This window comes from Mirounga leonina, unplaced genomic scaffold (assembly GCF_011800145.1).
Source record: "Mirounga leonina isolate KUSES-001 unplaced genomic scaffold, KU_Mleo_1.0 Mir_357, whole genome shotgun sequence".
Taxonomy (NCBI): Eukaryota; Metazoa; Chordata; class Mammalia; order Carnivora; family Phocidae; genus Mirounga; species Mirounga leonina.
In genome coordinates this window covers 13,400,152-13,417,200 of record NW_023270702.1, presented here as the reverse complement: position 1 = coordinate 13,417,200, position 17,049 = coordinate 13,400,152, and the positions used below count along the sequence as shown (strand labels likewise).

At 33.8% G+C, this 17,049-nt stretch overlaps 1 protein-coding gene across 1 annotated transcript in view; it reads left to right on the top strand.

Annotated features, from left to right (window-relative positions):
- Positions 1-7,493: 7,493 nt before the first annotated feature.
- LOC118027114 (bifunctional heparan sulfate N-deacetylase/N-sulfotransferase 4) overlaps positions 7,494-17,049 on the top strand; it is a 267,224-nt gene continuing 257,668 nt past the window's right edge. The window contains exon 1 of the mRNA XM_035030328.1: positions 7,494-8,471. Within this exon, the coding sequence (XP_034886219.1) occupies positions 7,494-8,471 (978 nt within the window). The remainder of the gene's footprint in view (positions 8,472-17,049) is intronic.

Here is a 17,049-nt window from a genome sequence, read left to right as displayed (position 1 = left end):
TCTATCTCTATCTCTATCTCTATCTCTATCTCTATCTCTATCTCTATCTATCTCCAGGAAATGGTGATAAAAGAAATTGCCTGACATTTACTCTTCTATTTGCTGAGTTCTCTTCATAATCTTTTGAAGTGTGAAATATAGCTGATAGCTCAGAGCTATGTGCCTAGTATAATATTATGTTACAATACAATATGGTGGTAGTAATATTATCATTATGTTTGAAATGACACTTTTAGGAGTTTACTAATAAAAATGCACACTTTGGGGCCTAAAATAAATTTATGTCACTGAAATCAAGAAAATATGAAATGTATGAAAGTTCAGTGATAGTCAACTGGTTTTATATGAGTAATAAGATCATTATTTCAGAAAATCATAAACTAAGCATACTACTTAGATTTTGATTAAATATGACAATTACCCATCACTTTGTACCTTCATTCTGAGAAAAATATATATATATAGTTATGGTTGTGCTGAAAATATCACAATATTTTGAGGCCTGGAAGCTGAAAGGAGCTCCAAGGGATCAAACCATATGATATCAACCAATTAGTCTCAAATTCTGTTGAATTAATAATGGATATTTTCAGAAAGCACTCAGAATCTTAGGAGAATAAATTCTTCTTTAGCTAAAGCCTCTGTGATATTTATAATTCTCTTAAAACCAGGTTAAATAATTTGAATTAGCTGTGCCTTCTGGAGTAGTGTTTTTCAAGCATTTTTTATTCTGACCCAGAAAAGAAATAACCTTCATTGGGATCCAGAAACACAAAAAAACATACACATACAAAGCTATGAAACACACATTTCCTAAAGTACTACTTCCCCTCACTTCATGAAGTACATCAATATTTCTGTTCTGGCCTATTTCATTCCCATTTATGTGTTGGTGAACTATAATTTCAGAAAAAAAAATGCATCTTTCTTGAAAGATGATTATAAATTTTGGAATTCTCCCCAAGAGAGTGCAAGTATCATTAATATATGGGAATAAATGGTTAAGTGTTTACATAACAAAATTTTTAATTAAAAATCACTGCTTTATTAATATGAAATATGAGCTAGTTCTTTATAATATTCCTAAAATCAAAGAGAAAACTCAAGAAGCATGTGCAAATGCGATACTTGATAAAATATGTTCTCCCCTGCCCCATGTATCATGAAAAGTCAAAGTTGAACTACTGCAAATTCTTAGGGCATTTCAACTTACAACACAGTTTCTTTTGCGCTAATTCAGTTCACATCTAGACTGTTTTCTGCATTTTTGGTATATATTTCTGGCTTTGAATATCTGAACTTTTAGAATTGAAGTAAAACTGGCTGATATTTGGGTTAAATTATTTAATTATGCTAACTTCTAAGTTTTTGGTTTCATCTAACTTGGTTTTTCTCACCAGTGCAATGGTGGAACATAGAACCCTGGCATCAAAAATCACTCACAGCATGATCTCAGACCCTTTCTTAAATCTTCTAAATTTCCATTCCGTCATTTTAAAAATAGGCTAATAATGACTAAACAGGATGATGAATGCAAAATATGTAGCATAGTGACTGTCAAGTAGTGGCCTCTCATTAAGTGCTAGTAATTGTGTTTTTACCAGCATTAAATGCTGGTAAATATTGTGGGTTTTTTTTTTTTCAATTTCAGCTGAATTTTAATGAGCCTCTGTGATAATCTGTACAGCTCCTGACACCACCTTCAAAAAGGAAACAATCACTCGTACATTCATTGTGATTCCTAGCCCCCAGCTTACTTCTGAATTTCCTTCTTTCCAAAAAATAGCAATCATGTAATAGTTTCTACAGTTGCTTTGTTTACTAATTTTTCTGCTGCTACCAGAGATTACTAGAAATTTACAATGATTGAGAACCCTTGGTAAATGGATTTAACAGACTATTTTTAAAAAAAAAATCTATAAATGCATTTTGGAAATAAGTCAAAGAATATTTTTAAAATGGATACACTAAACAATATTTTTTTCACATTATTTAATCTTAAAAGAGAGTGAAAGATTCTGAGAGATATTTATTCCACTACCACTTAGGTGATGAGTCACACTTGGAAGGCTAGAAGAAAAAAGAAAGAAAGGAAAAAAGAAAAGAAAAGAAAAAGAAAAGAAAAGGAGAACAAGGAAGGCAGCACCTAAAAGCTTCTTTTTTTTTTCTCACCAAAGCCTGAACAGGGGACATGCACCCCCACTTTTTGGGATAGGTTGTCACAAAAAATAATAATTAGGCCTCCCTTTCCAAATTTTTATTTATTTTTTATTTTTTATTTTTTTAAATATTTTATTTATTTATTTGACAGAGAGAGAAACACAGCAAGAAAGGGAACACAAGCGGGGGAGCGGGAGAGGGAGAAGCAGGCTTCCTGCTGAACAGGGAGCCCAATGCGGGGCTCAATTCCAGGACTCTGGGATCATGACCAGAGCCGAAGGCAGACGCTTAACCAACTGAGCCACCCAGGCGCCCCCCTTTCCAAATTTTTAATGATAGATATATTAGGACATGTGAAAGGCAGATTTAGCAGACTTGGGATCAAAGTTTATTTAACTCACTTGGTATGATGGTTAAGGAAATAGATATTTTTCACAGATGCTTTTTACTTGGTCACCCATGCATTTGCCCATTCATTCTATAAGGAAAGACATCATGGTGTAAGGGGAAAACAGGGCAAATAGCTCCTGCTTGTGCCTTTTGTTGCTAACCAGCCTCAGGTTCATCTTGCACACTGCACTGGATTAAAGTAAAGTAAAAACTTTAGCATATCACCTAGACTCCTTAAGAACACATAGCACATCTTTTTAGACTTTTGGAATAGCATTTTAATGTCTTCACCATTATCCTCAAATGAATATCCCTAATTTTATATGTCTCATTTAACATGCGTGTCTTTTTAAAAATGATCTCAATTTTATTTGACCTTTCCAAGGTTCTTAAATTGGTGTTCCTACCCTACATGCTGCCTTGCTTTTTTTTTCTTTGTGACGCGCACAGCACTAGATAAGTGTATAGTAAACTTACTTTTCCTCGTTGTGTTTCTTCTTTACATTCACTCTACTACCACTCTCATAACACTTCTGACTCTAGATGTATGGGTTTTCCCACACAAGCAATGCTTTGTGACACCAACTGGGTGTCCTACAATTCAGTTCAATTTGGATATGACCCAGAGTTAGTGCAGACCACACAAGTTAAGGACTCAGTCCCAGGAGACTGACCCCACCCACTTCAGATGCCAATTGCAAGTAGTAGATCCCAGGTTCTTCTCGCTGACTTTGAGACAAATCAAAGATTCTTGTGACCTCACCGTGGATTCAGATTCGATTGTTTGCTAGAAAGCTCACACAACTCGGAATCACTTACTTTCATTTACCAATTTATTGTATGATAAAAAATACAGATGAACAGCCAGATGAAGAGATACATAAGATAAGGTATGGTAGGGTCCTAAGTGCAGGAGTTTCTGTCCCTGTGTATCACCCTCCTGGTTTGTGGATGTCTTCACCAACCTGGAAGCTCTACAGACCCCCAAATTTTAGGAATTTTATAGGGGCTTCATCATTTGATCATGATCCATCATTGACCCAATTTCCCTCTCCCCTTCCTGTAGGATGGGGGCAAAGCTGAAAGTTCGAAGCTTCGAAACAGGGCTTGGTCTTTCTAGTGACCACCAGGATCCCACCAAGCATTGCCTCATTAGGAAAAAAGCTACCGCTATCACCCAGGAAATTCCAAGGGCTTTAGGAGCTCTGTGTCAAGGAACCAGGGTCAAAGACCAAATATTAGAACAAAAGATGTTCCTAGTGCTCTTATCACTTAGGAAATTACAAGTGTTTTAGGAGTTTTGTGCCAGGAACTGGAGGGCAGACATATATGTATGATTTTTTCTATTATTTCACAGTAAGAGATTCAGACACATCACAGACTACATCGCTTTGGCATCAGTAACAATGCCAAACTGTCTCCTATCTCAAGCATAGAACATAAGTAAACATCTTTGGTATACCATCTTTTATTGTCCAGACTTCCTCATTTCCACTGGCTAATTTTTGTTAGGGAAGGATAAGTGGGAGGATTGAATGGAAGGATAACTCCTTAGGTTAAAACACACACACACACACACACACACACACACTCATACTCAAACTCACACACATTCAAATTCACATATCTACAATGGCAATAATATGTATCTATCATTCTTCTAACTCTGAACATATTAATGTTAAATAAATGTCACATTTAAATTTTATTTATTCTTTTGGTTGGCAGATTCTAGTTCCATATGCTTTTTAGTTTTTTTCACTATTGCTTATTAAGATGAGCTGTTCTAATATGCAAAGCTGACATCTCATCCTTTGTGTATTCAAAAATAAAAATCACATCTTTGGGAGTCTGGGTGGTTCAGTCGATAAGCGTCTGCCTTTGGCTCAGGTCATGATCCCTGGGTCCTGGGATCGAGGCCGCATCAAGCTCCCTGCTCAGCACAAAGCCTGCTTCTCCCACTCCCCCTGTTTGTGTTCTCTCTCTCTCTGTCAAATAAATAAGTAAAATATTTAAAAAAAATAAAATAAAAATCACATCTTTAATGTCAGAATAGATAAGGATGTAACAAAGTATTAACTTGTCATGCATTTAGTTTCTTTTTAAATTCCCAACTAAATTTATTTTTAAAATACTAAGCAAACCCCCAAAGTATGTGGATTAAATAGATTTCTGCTCTTGTGGGTGATATGGGGGGTGGGAAGATGGGGATGGGGCTAATAACATGTATGCTTAAATGGATTTCTAAATCTAATATGTAAGCTTGGAGATGTCTAGTAATAGACATCATAGAAGACTACATAATTTCCTTTGGCAAATTTCAATTTTCTTTCAATATTTATTATATATATTGTTTAATTTAACTTTTAGTTTTAAAATATACTTTATGAAAATTGTCAGATACATATAAAAGTAGAGGATATGGTATAATTGGTTTATATATTTTAACCAAACCAAAGCCTTTTTATTGCTGTATTTCATTTGTTTTTAGTAAAATGCAATTCAATTTATTTATAGGGAATAGAATTTTGAAACACTTGAAAAGTTTTTGGAAAGCAAATAATCATCTTAAAGAATTATGTTTCATATCAGTATTAGTAAGTCCCTGAAATGGAAGTAAATTTTCCCTTAAATTAAATATGAACTCACTGGGAAGGTTTTTCAAATGGGTTTACTGTCTTTCACAAGCAAAAATTCAAGTGTCTCTCTCTCTCTCCAAATATATACATACAGATGTATATATTTAGAATCTGAAGAATTAAAATGGTAGAAATTGTAAAATTTCAAATTATAGATTTTTGAGATTGTTTTAATTTTTTTCCAAAATCTAAGGTATAAATAAGTTATTTCAAGTTATTACTGAACTTTATTTAAATTACCAACTAAGAAAAATGTATTTCAGAACATAAAAAATATAAAATGGAAGTAGTGACATAATATTATAAAGTGCAATCATTTAATCTTTTAATCATTAAGTTTTTAATCATTAATAACCATTAATTACACAGATTCCTTAAATTTAAAAAACAAAATATAAAAACCCATAAAGTATTTACAATATGTTACAATATATACAATATGCAACTCTTATAATAGAGGCTACTTTGATTTTTTTATGATGTTGTATGTCAATAATATACAGCATTATTATATATTAAAGTATATGTATCACAGATTGAAAGCATGAACTTTTTTTTGGGCGCCTGGGTAGCTCAGTCGGTTGAGCGACTGCCTTCGGCTCAGGTCATGATCCCAGGGTCCTGGGATCGAGTCCCGCATCGGGCTCCCTGCTCCGTGGGAAGCCTGCTTCTCCCTCTCCCACTCCCCCTGCTTGTGTTCCCTCTCTCGCTGTGTCTCTCTCTGTCAAATAAATAAATAAAATCTTTAAAAAAAAAAAAAAGCATGAACTTTTTGATTGTTTCCACTAGTTTGACACTAGTTTGGCAAACTGGGAAATGGAAAATTCCATAAATAGTCTAAAACAGTTTTGAGAAGAATGAAGAAAAATTTTCTAGAAAACAATTCACTAAAAATCAGAGTCATCCATCCAAAAAAAAAAATCTAATGATGGAAAATTATGTCCATTTGTGGTGAAGCCATTTGGGGAAGATTTTTTTTTTAATTCTATCTACATTCCTTTTCTTTTGAACTAAAGAAAGTGATAGGGAAATAGAACATTTGATAGTTGGACAAAAATTAATAATGAATAAAAATATAAATTAATAAAAATTCCATTTTAATTCTGATTACAGGAGTAAGCCAAATTTAGGAATGCGCTTTGAGACAAACATGTCAAAGCTGTCCTTCTCATCTAGGTTCCTGGCCCCTTATTAGAGAGGTCTGAGGATGGTTGTTCCCATCTTGTTCTTTCTCCCATAGCTTCTCTCTCACTTTGCTTCTAAGAATAGAGGAGAAATCTTGTCTATGTGACAGTGAAGAAGGCCAAGTGTGTCCTTGTACCTTCAGAAAAGGATATGTTATTAAAGGGAAAAACCTGTAACAACTATATACTTAAGACAAAATCATTCCCTCAGGTTGGCTCTCCAGATACTTAACAGATACTTAAGAGCATGTTTCGGGCGCCTGGGTGGCTCAGTTGCTTAAACGACTGCCTTCGGCTCAGGTCATGATCCTGGAGTCCCTGGATCGAGTCCCACATCGGGCTCCCTGCTCGGCAGGGAGTCTGCTTCTCCCTCTGACCCTCCCGACCCTCCCCCCTCTCATGTGCTCTCTCTCTCTCAAATAAATAAATAAAATCTTTAAAAAAAAAAAAAAGAGCATGTTTCACTGTTCCAACTTCCACACAAATATTTGATTTCCTAATTCTTTATGTATATAATGTTTACTAGTCCTGTAGAAGCCATCTTTATGGTAATTAACATTTACACTAAAGCTTTCTTTCTTACCCCTCTTTTTTTTTTTTTTTTGAGATGGTTAGTTTGAAAAATTATCTCAATATGTGTGTATATATACTCTTTGGCAAAATCAAATAAGATCCTGTATTCTTGAGGACATGAAAAAAATCTACTCTAATAGTAAAAACCTAGACTATAAACTTCAGACTATTAATATTTTAGCATATTAACACACTAAAATTATCTTTGATATGTATGTTTCTTATATATAAGTATCTAAATCACATAAGTATTTCTATTTCTATTTATGGTTAGTCATTACATTTCTCCTTTTTTTCAGATAATGTTTAAAGGATTCTGCATCAGTATTTGGTATTGGACAAATTCAAAATCTCTTCTTCAACTTTTGATCTCCTGCTCTATTGCCTTCCAGCTTTAACTTACTTGTGATCCCTTCAAACATTTTACATGGTTTGCGATGGTTACATGAACTTGTGGGAAGTGATATTTGCACCACCTCATACTTTATTCACTATGGCACTTTAGGAAAAGAAATTGGAATAAACTTCCAAAGCAGTATTTTGAAAAATGAATCTTATTGTGAAGCTTCGGAGAAGTTTTCGAACATTGATTGTTCTCTTAGCTACCTTTTGCTTGGTGAGCATTGTCATTTCTGCCTACTTTCTCTACTCTGGCTATAAACAGGAAATGACACTTACTGAAACCACTACAGAAGCAGAATGTGCTGACATCAAAAGTCTACCATATCGGTCATTGGAGCTAAAAACAGTGAAACCTATTGATACATCCAAAACTGATCCTACTGTCCTCCTATTTGTGGAGAGCCAGTACTCTCAACTTGGTCAAGATATCATAGCTATCTTGGAGTCTAGCCGATTTCAGTACCAAATGGTCATTGCCCCCGGCAAGGGGGATATACCTCCTCTTACAAATAATGGCAAAGGAAAATATATTTTAGTCATTTATGAAAATATTCTGAAGTATGTCAGCATGGACTCATGGAATCGAGAGCTTTTAGAAAAATACTGTGTGGAATACAGTGTTAGTATAATCGGTTTTCATAAAGCCAATGAGAACAGCTTACCAAGTACACGATTAAAAGGCTTTCCTTTAAACCTTTTCAATAATCTAGCTCTGAAGGATGGTTTTGTCAACCCTCAGTCTCCTTTGCTGCATATTACCAAAGTCCCCAAGGTTGAGAAAGGCCCTCTTCCTGGGGAAGACTGGACTATTTTCCAATATAATCATTCAACCTACCAGCCCGTGCTTTTAACTGAATTACAGACAGAAAAATCCCTTTCATCCTCATCCAGCAAACCACTCTATGCGACAGTGATTCAAGATCTGGGACTTCATGATGGAATTCAGCGAGTTCTTTTTGGCAACAACTTAAACTTTTGGCTACACAAGCTCATCTTCATAGATGCCATCTCCTTCTTGTCAGGGAAGAGACTGACACTGTCCTTGGACAGATATATTCTTGTGGACATCGATGATATCTTTGTTGGGAAAGAGGGAACAAGGATGAATGTCAACGATGTGAAGGTAAGAACATTTATAAATAACATCGTAATTTTTATTTCACTAACTGTGGTATTAATAAAATATAATTTTGAATATTTTAGATTCCTAATTACACAAAATTTTCAGATGTCATATGTTTGAAATTAATTAGGCATTTAGAAAAATTTTGAACTAAGCCTTGAATACTCCTCACATACATCTCTCAGATGTTTCGGAAGGGATAGAACTAAAATATCCCAAAGAATATTTGAACTTAATCTCCTGGTCTCTTCTTAGACCTTGACCATCTCAGGTGGAACCCTGTAGAACTGTCTCCCCTTTCTAGATGTTGTGCTTTGTAGCTGTGAGACTAATATAGTCATAAAACTCGATCTCCACTGATCCCCTTGCCCTACTTGGGTTTGACAATGGTGGTTGAAATACAAGATGGAGAAGGAACCCAAGGTCTTTTGTAACTTCCAGGAAGCATAGTATTTGTTTATATGAAATGTCCATACACTTGTAAATATAGAGATGAGCAAAAATATAGTTTTATAGGGAAAATGTATTGGACTTGAACTTAGAAGTCTTCCATTATTATCTCTTTTATTAATTTATCATATTGTTTTGGGTAACACAACAGTGTTAGTACTTCCAGTTATGATCAAATTGACTATATAACAAATTCACCTTGCAATTGCTATTAGATAAAGAAAAAGCCAAATCTGGTATACTAGGTTAGGTAGGTAATTCTGAGAATAATTCCTTCTTTTTCATCTTGATTTAATATTCTCATTTGTGCCTGTCTTGTCCTGTATATAGCTAAATTCATTCTTGGACAAATAAGTTTAGCAAACATATAAACAGAAATCATAGGGCACGACTTAAAATTATAATAGAACTAAAGATTGTTAAGATCATATCATGTTTTTGAACTCCGGTTTTTTATCCCCCAAAGATGAAACCTCAATCAATACTACTTCAAAATGACAGCATTTTTCCCCATCCTAAGGCCTTATGACCACCAAAGTAAAATATGATTAAGACCAGTGATATAAGATCACTTTTTAAAAATCTTCAAAGTACATGTGAACCAGTGAACTTTGTTTTTAATGAACCACTGAATGAAGCAACACTTGACTGGTACCCACATATTTCATTTTTGACGTTGTTGTAAAGGGATTGAGTGATGCCTCTTGAGTTCTGTCTAGATTTTTCTGTTTTTTTTTTCTTACTTGTTTTGTATTTACTATTACTTTAGTATAAATTCTAGTTTTATTTTTATTTCAAAATCATAAACTTAAGAAGAGGTTATATGCTTCATAAGAGTCTCTGAGTGATTCCTATCCTGAAATCCTAAAAGGAGAGGGTTTCTTAATTCAGTTTAACAAAATATATGACTTGAAAAAGTTTTTATAACTAACAAATTTTTTTCAGTTCATATTCAGCTATTTCACTTACTCTGAATAAAAACAAACAAATAGCTATTCATCACTATACAATATTCACTGATGACTTCTTAAGTGACATAACCCCAAAAGGAGTAACAGAATACTGAAATTTAACGAAAACTAGAACAATGTCACAGGCAGAGAAAGGATCAGAAATGTTGTATGTGTATTTGGAATATATGTAGTTTGTGTATGTATGTGCACATGTATCTTAATTATATACTCTACACACACACGCATACACACACATACACACACATACTGTCACTTTGAAGAAAATCCTTTTTCCTGCCCCTTTTGGTGATTCTTCCTCAGAACTGTTAATCAAAGACTATCGGAAACTTGATTGGAACTGAGGGCTATTACCTTCTTGGTTACTTAAAGGTCAAGAGGAAATACAGTTTTCCACATATAAAAATTATAGTCCCAGTACTTGGCATTTGATTTTTATTTTGACCTTATTTTTGGATAACTCTGATTTTGTGGAAAAGAATTTTAAATTATGTGTAGAAAAGTTCTCAATACTCCCATGTTCTTCACCCTCATGTCCCTTTTCTGGTGTTGTAATATTCAATCATACACTGGTAAAAATGAGGAGAAATCCATCTTCCCTCAAATTCTCCCTGAATTTCCTAGAACAAGAGTATTGCATGGTCACTGAAATTTTTCTATATAATACTGAAATAGAGAGTAGAGGTATTCTGTTCCTCAGCAGAACACATATGGGAAAGCATATGGGTCATGGTTGAAAATTCTTGGTTATTTACATGATTGGACTCTCCCTGGGCCACTCCCACAATTAAACCTGGAGCATATATCTGGGAGCATTTACAACAAATTCAAACACAGTTTTGCCTGCAACACCACCTCACTCTGTTGACAAAAAATATATTAGCATATTTTAGCTTGAGCACATTTTCCCATTTTGAGACAAAGATTCTGGATACTGCTAAAGAATTAACATTTTTAAGGCACAGCATTTGATACAGTGGAAAGAGAACGAGTTTTGTTGTTTTTTTTTTAATTGAACTTGAAAACCCATATTCTTTTCACTTCATTCTTCTACCTAACCTAAACTACCATATATCTAGCTTCTTTTAGAAACTTACATACTTTATCTGATTTCATCATGCCTTCCTCCAACCAAAGCCCTTGAGATAGAAATCAGTAGGTTCATTTCCAAGGCAAGCAAAATTAAGCTCAGGCATTTGCAGTAACTATCATCTAATTGTTGCCAAAATTTTATCATATATATGTATAAACTCAAGATATAAGAGAAAAATTATTCATGTATATGATCTTATAGAAACTAATTATATTTCAAATGATTGTAAAATATTAGTTATCAATAACATCAGAGAATATGGTAATATTCCTGTGTGGTCTTAGAGGCAATCACAAAATATTCCTGTACATCTAAACTTCTATTAGCAGGATGACCTCAGGCTATTTAGGGTGATGTCTTATACACTTGAATCTATTCTTTACTAGAACAATTCTCAATTCATGATGGCCTTAATTATATGTATGTAATGTTAATTCCAAATGTGATAACAGTTGAGCAATAATGTATTTTTAGGGAAAGCAAAAATAATAAATGGCTATACTGATTATTAAAATTTTAATTAAAAAAAAACTTCTTGCAGCCCACTAATTTGATTTCCATGGAAAATGCTTTACCCTTGGTTGGAACATTTTGTATAGTCTTGGATGTTTGGTAGAATTAATGTGTTTTTTTCCATAGTTTCCAAAGATAGAATAAATGTTCTTTCCCAATAAGGGATTTGAAAACATGAACATGGTGAACATAAGCTTCCACATGGGCAATGAAATCAGATTTATTATTGATGTCATCAATAATTTTGGTGCTTTAATCAATTCTGTGACCTGTTGCTGCTTTCTCTGTTGGCAACAAAATATCATTATTAGCATTTTTATTTGTCTTTACATTTCTTAAAGAAATACATTTATTTATTTATTGAACATCTACTGTATATAAGACTATAAGACATTATCTGCCTAATAAATCTAAACTTCTTATTTTAAGGTTCTATATGGTCCAGTTCAATATACCTTCTCAACATTTATTCTTACTATTTCTCAATACATACTGCTTGTAGGGGCACCTGGGTGGCTCAGTCGTTAAGTGTCTGCCTTCGGCTCAGGTCATGATCCCAGGGTCTTGGGATCGAGCCCCACATCGGGCTCTCTGCTCGGCCAGGAGCCTGCTTCTCCCTCTCCCCCTCCCCCTTGCTTGTGTTCCCTCTCCCGCTGTGTCTCTCTCTGTCAAATAAATAAAATCTTTAAAAAAAAAAATACATACTGCTTGTATTAGGTTAGCCCACTGTCTATTCCTCAGCTATAGCTTGCTCATGTCTATCTTGACCTCTTTTCTCAGTTTCTGTGCCTTGACTAAAATATATTTTCTGAATCTACCTATATTTCAAAAGATATCTTAAGTCCTACTTCTTATGATAAGGTGATACATGTCCTAATAACCCCAGTAGGTGGGGATTTCTCTTTAAGTCCCTGAATAATCACTGGCCTTAAGTCTCACTTAGCATCCTCATGTACATGAGTCAACTTCAAAATTAGACAGAGACATTTTTCTCATACATGTACATATGAGAAAGTACATAACAAGGAAACTTAGACATGATTTGAAAACATTTAATTGACAATTATTATACTGTCTTTAACTATTTGGTGAGTGCAGGACTAATTAGTCATAGAATTGATTTACTACATTAAGACAAATAATTTAAGGGTAGTTTTGAGGTTTGTCTCAAAACAAGTGGCTTGTATATTCTAAGTAGGGGGCAGAACTAGAAAAAAAATTATGTTGTAAACCTGGAATAAAAAAAAAGAAGAAAGAAGAGAGAAAGAAAGAAAGAAAGAAAGAAAGAAAGAAAGAAAGAAAGAAAGAAAGAAAGAAAGAAAGAAAGAAAAGTCAGCAAGCTAATTGGTTTCTTTTTCTTTTCTTTTTCTTTTTTCCCTCCACATGGTGTTTTTAATGGATGTACCCTAGACTAGTGCTAAGCCTTGATCCAGATAAAACAATTTAGCAATATCTTAACCTGGATATTTTCATGCATTTATTTGACTATATATTTCCTGAGTTAAAAATCATTTGTTCGAAGATTTAAAATGCAAAATAAATTGTGTAAATTGAATGCCCAAAACATGAAAGATGTTAATTTATTAGATATAAAGGAGACAATTAATAAAGGATCTTACAATACAGGTAAATGAGTTTTGGTTACTTCCAATAGCTATTTGAAAGCTTTTACACAAGAAAATTATATAATGAAAATACTTGTGCAGTTTTTTTCCATTATTAATGTAAATATTTAAATAAAATCTCAGTTCAAACATTTGTAGGAATTGTCACATTTAACAGGGATCAGATTGCTATGAATAGGAAAGAAGAAATCTACCATAGAAAAAAAATTTAAAATCTTGATTAATCATTTGAATAAGGGTTGGAAGAGAAAAAGAAAAAAATCTCATGATTTCTAAAGTCATGATCTAAGAAAACAGGAACTTATTGGTGCTATGAATATTGACACAGAAGATGAGAAAGCCTACATTGGTAATTGAAAAGATTAGTTTTCTAACATTTTTATAATTAGAAATGAAACAGGTTGTTACATCTAACAAATTAATAGGGAAACATTTTTTTTTTTAGAATTCTTGATATCCTAGACTGAATGGATCACTATCAAAAAGGGAGCTGAAAAGTAAAAATTATATGTGATAAACGGAGTCCAGATTTGACACATATCAACGAGTGTAGATTCAGCAATGCAGAACAGTCCAGGCAATAGGAGTTGGATGGATGGCCCAGTCAGACAATCAAGCAAGCAGCAACTGAAAGTTCTTTGGCAGTTTCTAAGTTTGCAAAACATGCATCAGTATGGGTAGCAGAACAGCTAAGTAGTGGCCCAGGCAGATGGGAGTAGCTTTGATCAAAGATATTTCACAACAGACTGAAGGTACCCAGTCCTAGAATTAGTCTGTAGGCAAAGAAAGTCTTCCACCTGAGAAAAATAGCACAGAAAGCAGTGTCCTAATCATAGAAGAAGGGTAGGATGTGACAACATATGACAATATGTTGTTCAGCATAGGGGACATGACAGGGAACTTGGAAGGCAGGAGCCCAGGCATAACAATAATGCTGTACAGAAGAGAGGAGCCATCAGCAAGATTTGCTGAAATTGCAGTCCTTACACTGACCTAGGACTCCTTAATCCTTAGAACTCTAAGAAAAGGACTGCATTTAGTATCGCATGGAATCCTTAGATGCCCAGCTGCAAGAATTAGGTATACTATTTGAAGGTGCTCAGTTGGTTCAAAAGATAAGCAGACACTATCAGAGGCTTATTATAAGAATGATTCATTTTCTATATAAACATAGTTAGAATCACTGTGTCAATTAAGATATTTTTGTAAGCTGAGTTTGGCTTGATTGAAAAGAGATGCCCTACGCAATACATTTTGTCAAAGTTAGTAGTGATCTCAGAAAACCTCAAACAAAACCTGAATTTTGGTTCCAGGCTTGGAAGAGAACAGCCACCATATAGATGTATTTAATAAAAATTTTCCTTCTTTTATTTATAAGCTCAATGTAAATGTCTCAGATTTTCTTCTGAATTTTTGCATGTGGCACCATACATTTGATTTGTCAATGGAAGAAAAAACTGTCTCTTCCAAAAAAAAGATTTCTTTATGGAAGCAAATAGAGTCTGTACTTAAAAAATTACCAAAGTGATATAAAAGTACACTTTTAAATGATAAGAATGAAAAAAAGAGAAAATATATACTAGTAGTATCCCTTCCAAATTGGGCATTTAACTAAAAACATTTACATTTTGTATATTAACTTCATATAATTTAATTCAATCATATTTTTATATAAGTGAGAAATCATTATTTCTTACCTATGAGCTCCTAATGTCATTTTTTTATTATAGAATTTACACAAACATAAAATATTCAGTTCTTGATTTCATTAGTATAGGCAGGGCATGTTCACAATTATCTGCATTACAAGGTAGAATGCAATATATACCATGGCAAAATGTGGACAATGGGAACAAAGAAGGGGCTATAGTAGGAATTAGGGAAATTTCATGGAGGAGGTAAGATTTGAGTCCTCTATCATGGTATGACAGAACACTAGCAAATCCAGAAGGGGAGGTATATTCATGGTCAGTGGATCAGCCCAAGCTAAGATTTGGCTAAAACTATCAGATTTTGGGGAATGGTAAGTTGTCTGTGTTGGTTGGATGATTAAGTAAGAAAGAAAAGTAAGTGTTATTAAATGCTGAAGATACTGGCTGTGGCCATAATATAGAACTTTGTTGACAAAGGATACTATTTGAGTCACTGAAAATTTTAAACCAGAAAGTAACATGATCAGAGTTAGGATTGAAGAAAAATATATTGTTTGAACCAGGGATATGTTTTTTGTGGACACCTCTCAAAGAACCTATTACAACAATATAGAAATAATAATTCTTACATATTTTTAAAAATAAGATTTATTTAGCCTAGCAATACATCCTAAGCACTGTGCTAATAATTAACAGGAAGTAAATCATTTAATACTCATAACAACACTAAGAGGAAATATTTTGTACATTTGTGGAATGAATAAAATGAGGCTTGGCAATATTAAGATACTCATCTTGCTAATAAGTGGCAGAGCAAACAAACCCAGACTGTCATGAATGTCTAAGTTTTCTTTTAGAAAACAATATTGTGGTTTTGGGTTTGAGTCTCAGTGCCAGCAGTAACCAGTTAACTTTGGGCATGTTTACTAACCTCTCCAATTCTCAGATTATAGATCTGTAACACTGGTGTAAAAAGACCCACTTCTTAGCATTATAGTGAGCTCTTAATGATATAAGACATGGAAAGTTGTTAGGACAGAGCCTGAACTGTAAGATTTACTCAATTTAGTTTGGTGGCAGTTAGGATGGAAAGGGGAGATTGGGAGAGCCTATGCACAAGCAGAATTGACAGGACTTGGGCACATACTCATTGGAGGAGTAGAGAAAAAGGAGGAGATGTAATGGCATCATGGTTTTTTCCAGGGTGTATGCATTAACATATGCAGAAACAGGTGGAAGAAAAGGTGTTGGGAAGTTAGGAGTTGGTTTAAAGTCTAATGATTTAATGTGGGATATTCAGATGTAGGCATTTAAAAAAGCAAGTCTAAATTTTTGGACACTGTCAGAGGTGGCAGTATAAATTTAGAAATCATCAAGTTTAATCTTAGTGATGATCACTAAAGGGAAATGAATCAAAGAAGGAAACAGGTTGAACACATTTTTTGGATATCCTGTAAAAAACCCAAGATTATGACAAGTTAGTTTCAAACAGAGGAAAATTGTTTCATGTATTAAGATAGTAGCCTTCCAACATCCTCTTCATTAATTATATGAAGAAAGCCTGAAACCTCAATAAATGCTGGTTGTCCAGAGGAATAAAATTAAAGGAATGCCTAACTGAGAGCAGCATGGTGTTCATGCAACACAGAAGGCACAATCATTTGTCTGGAATTTGGCAATTTCAATTCTTTTTCCTTCTTATTTATGACCTCTTGATCAACAAGAATTGCAATATGACCCCCTCCTAACTTGACAGTGAGGTGTACCAAATGACTCTTTACCATAAATATCCCTGAAATGTGGAGTGATGTATAGGGGTTAAGAATAAAGAGAACAAGAAAGCTAAATCCTCATTTTTAGTTATTGTGTCCAGAAATTATATTTCAAAGAAAGATTTTTATTTAGTTTTTATGTGTTTATTCTCTTGATGACAGTGTTCATTCTGAACATGTCTGCCTTTTTGTTGAAAACAAGAGTTTAGAGGCATACTTTCATTTAAACCTGTTTTCTGGGTATCAACTAATTATTCTTTAAAAAGCACATTTTAAAACAAGACCTGTTACCAAGTTAGGATTTTCTGCTCAGAATAATTTTTAAAGCTTTTTATATAAAAAATCAATTTTAATTTAAGATTGGGCATTCCCTGAATTCATTTGCAACTCAAAACAGGTTAAATAGTAATGGATCTAACACTAACATGAGTGCTCACTTCTGTTAGTTTACAGTATAAGATAATTACTGAGCAGAGAACAATCTCTTGATACACCAGGGGAA